Here is a 792-nt window from a genome sequence, read left to right as displayed (position 1 = left end):
GATTTTGGTGCTCATGTATGCGGTCTCACGGCTACGACTACAGACGATGACACGCTGTGTGGACCAAGAATTGTGGCGTCTTTCATCGCTAACAGAGGCGATCCAGAGCTGGTTGATACGTCCTGCATGGCTGACTTGCCGGAGCTTCAGTTGAATGACGACGCGTTTTCTTTCCTGATAGAAACTATTATCGAGGTGCAACGTGAACAAATGCTGGATGGTGGCTTTGGCTTTGGCCAGTGATTGATCTGAGTTTTGGAGGACCAAGGAATGCACGAAAAACTCATCCCACGCAATGAGTAAGGATTAATGCATTAAAGAGACTTTAAATGTACTTTATTAAATAAAGTAGATCAGTGCATGATGAATAGGAAGCATCTTAGTTTTCTCGTTGTAGTACAATGGCCAGCAAATTACTTGCATGTACTTTTGTGATTGTTGCCATGACCGATTTGCCTAACGTGTCGTACACTCGATGGATTTTCATGGACACGTCCTGAAGATCGGGACCATCACACCACCGCCCTCCCATTGGGAGTCCCAAGGCATTTGCAAGGAGCCATTAACTCCTTAAACTACACTATGAATCGAATCTGCGACATTGGCACCATAAGTATCTTCGTAGCTGTCGAGCACGACATTTAAGCTGTCATGATCCCATTATGGGGCATGCACCGCAACAAACAAAACTCTTCGAATCTTGCCGGCTATCTACCAGCTCACAGTTTCCTCAACAATCACTAAAGCACTCTCGCTCCTGTCGTCTTCGGTCTTGGAGACGTGAACGGATAC

General features: G+C 46.0%; 2 protein-coding genes across 2 annotated transcripts in view; one reads left to right on the top strand and one right to left on the bottom strand.

Moving 5' to 3' along the window:
• Positions 1-243, top strand: part of PPTG_19508 (hypothetical protein) — a gene marked incomplete at its 3' end in the record, with an annotated part of 1,882 nt that extends 1,639 nt beyond the window's left edge. The window contains exon 2 of the mRNA XM_008918062.1: positions 96-243. Within this exon, the coding sequence (XP_008916310.1) occupies positions 96-243 (148 nt within the window). The remainder of the gene's footprint in view (positions 1-95) is intronic.
• Positions 244-379: 136 nt separating this feature from the next.
• Positions 380-532, bottom strand: PPTG_24630 (hypothetical protein; the record flags this gene model as incomplete). Its single annotated transcript, XM_008918061.1, has 1 exon — positions 380-532. The coding sequence occupies one exon, from the start codon at positions 530-532 to the stop codon at positions 380-382; it is 153 nt and encodes a 50-aa protein (XP_008916309.1).
• Between the last annotated feature and the right edge of the window lie 260 nt (positions 533-792).

Source organism: Phytophthora parasitica (genome assembly GCF_000247585.1).
Source record: "Phytophthora parasitica INRA-310 unplaced genomic scaffold supercont2.136, whole genome shotgun sequence".
NCBI classification, from domain to species: Eukaryota; Oomycota; class Peronosporomycetes; order Peronosporales; family Peronosporaceae; genus Phytophthora; species Phytophthora nicotianae.
This window is presented reverse-complemented; position numbering and strand designations above follow the sequence as displayed.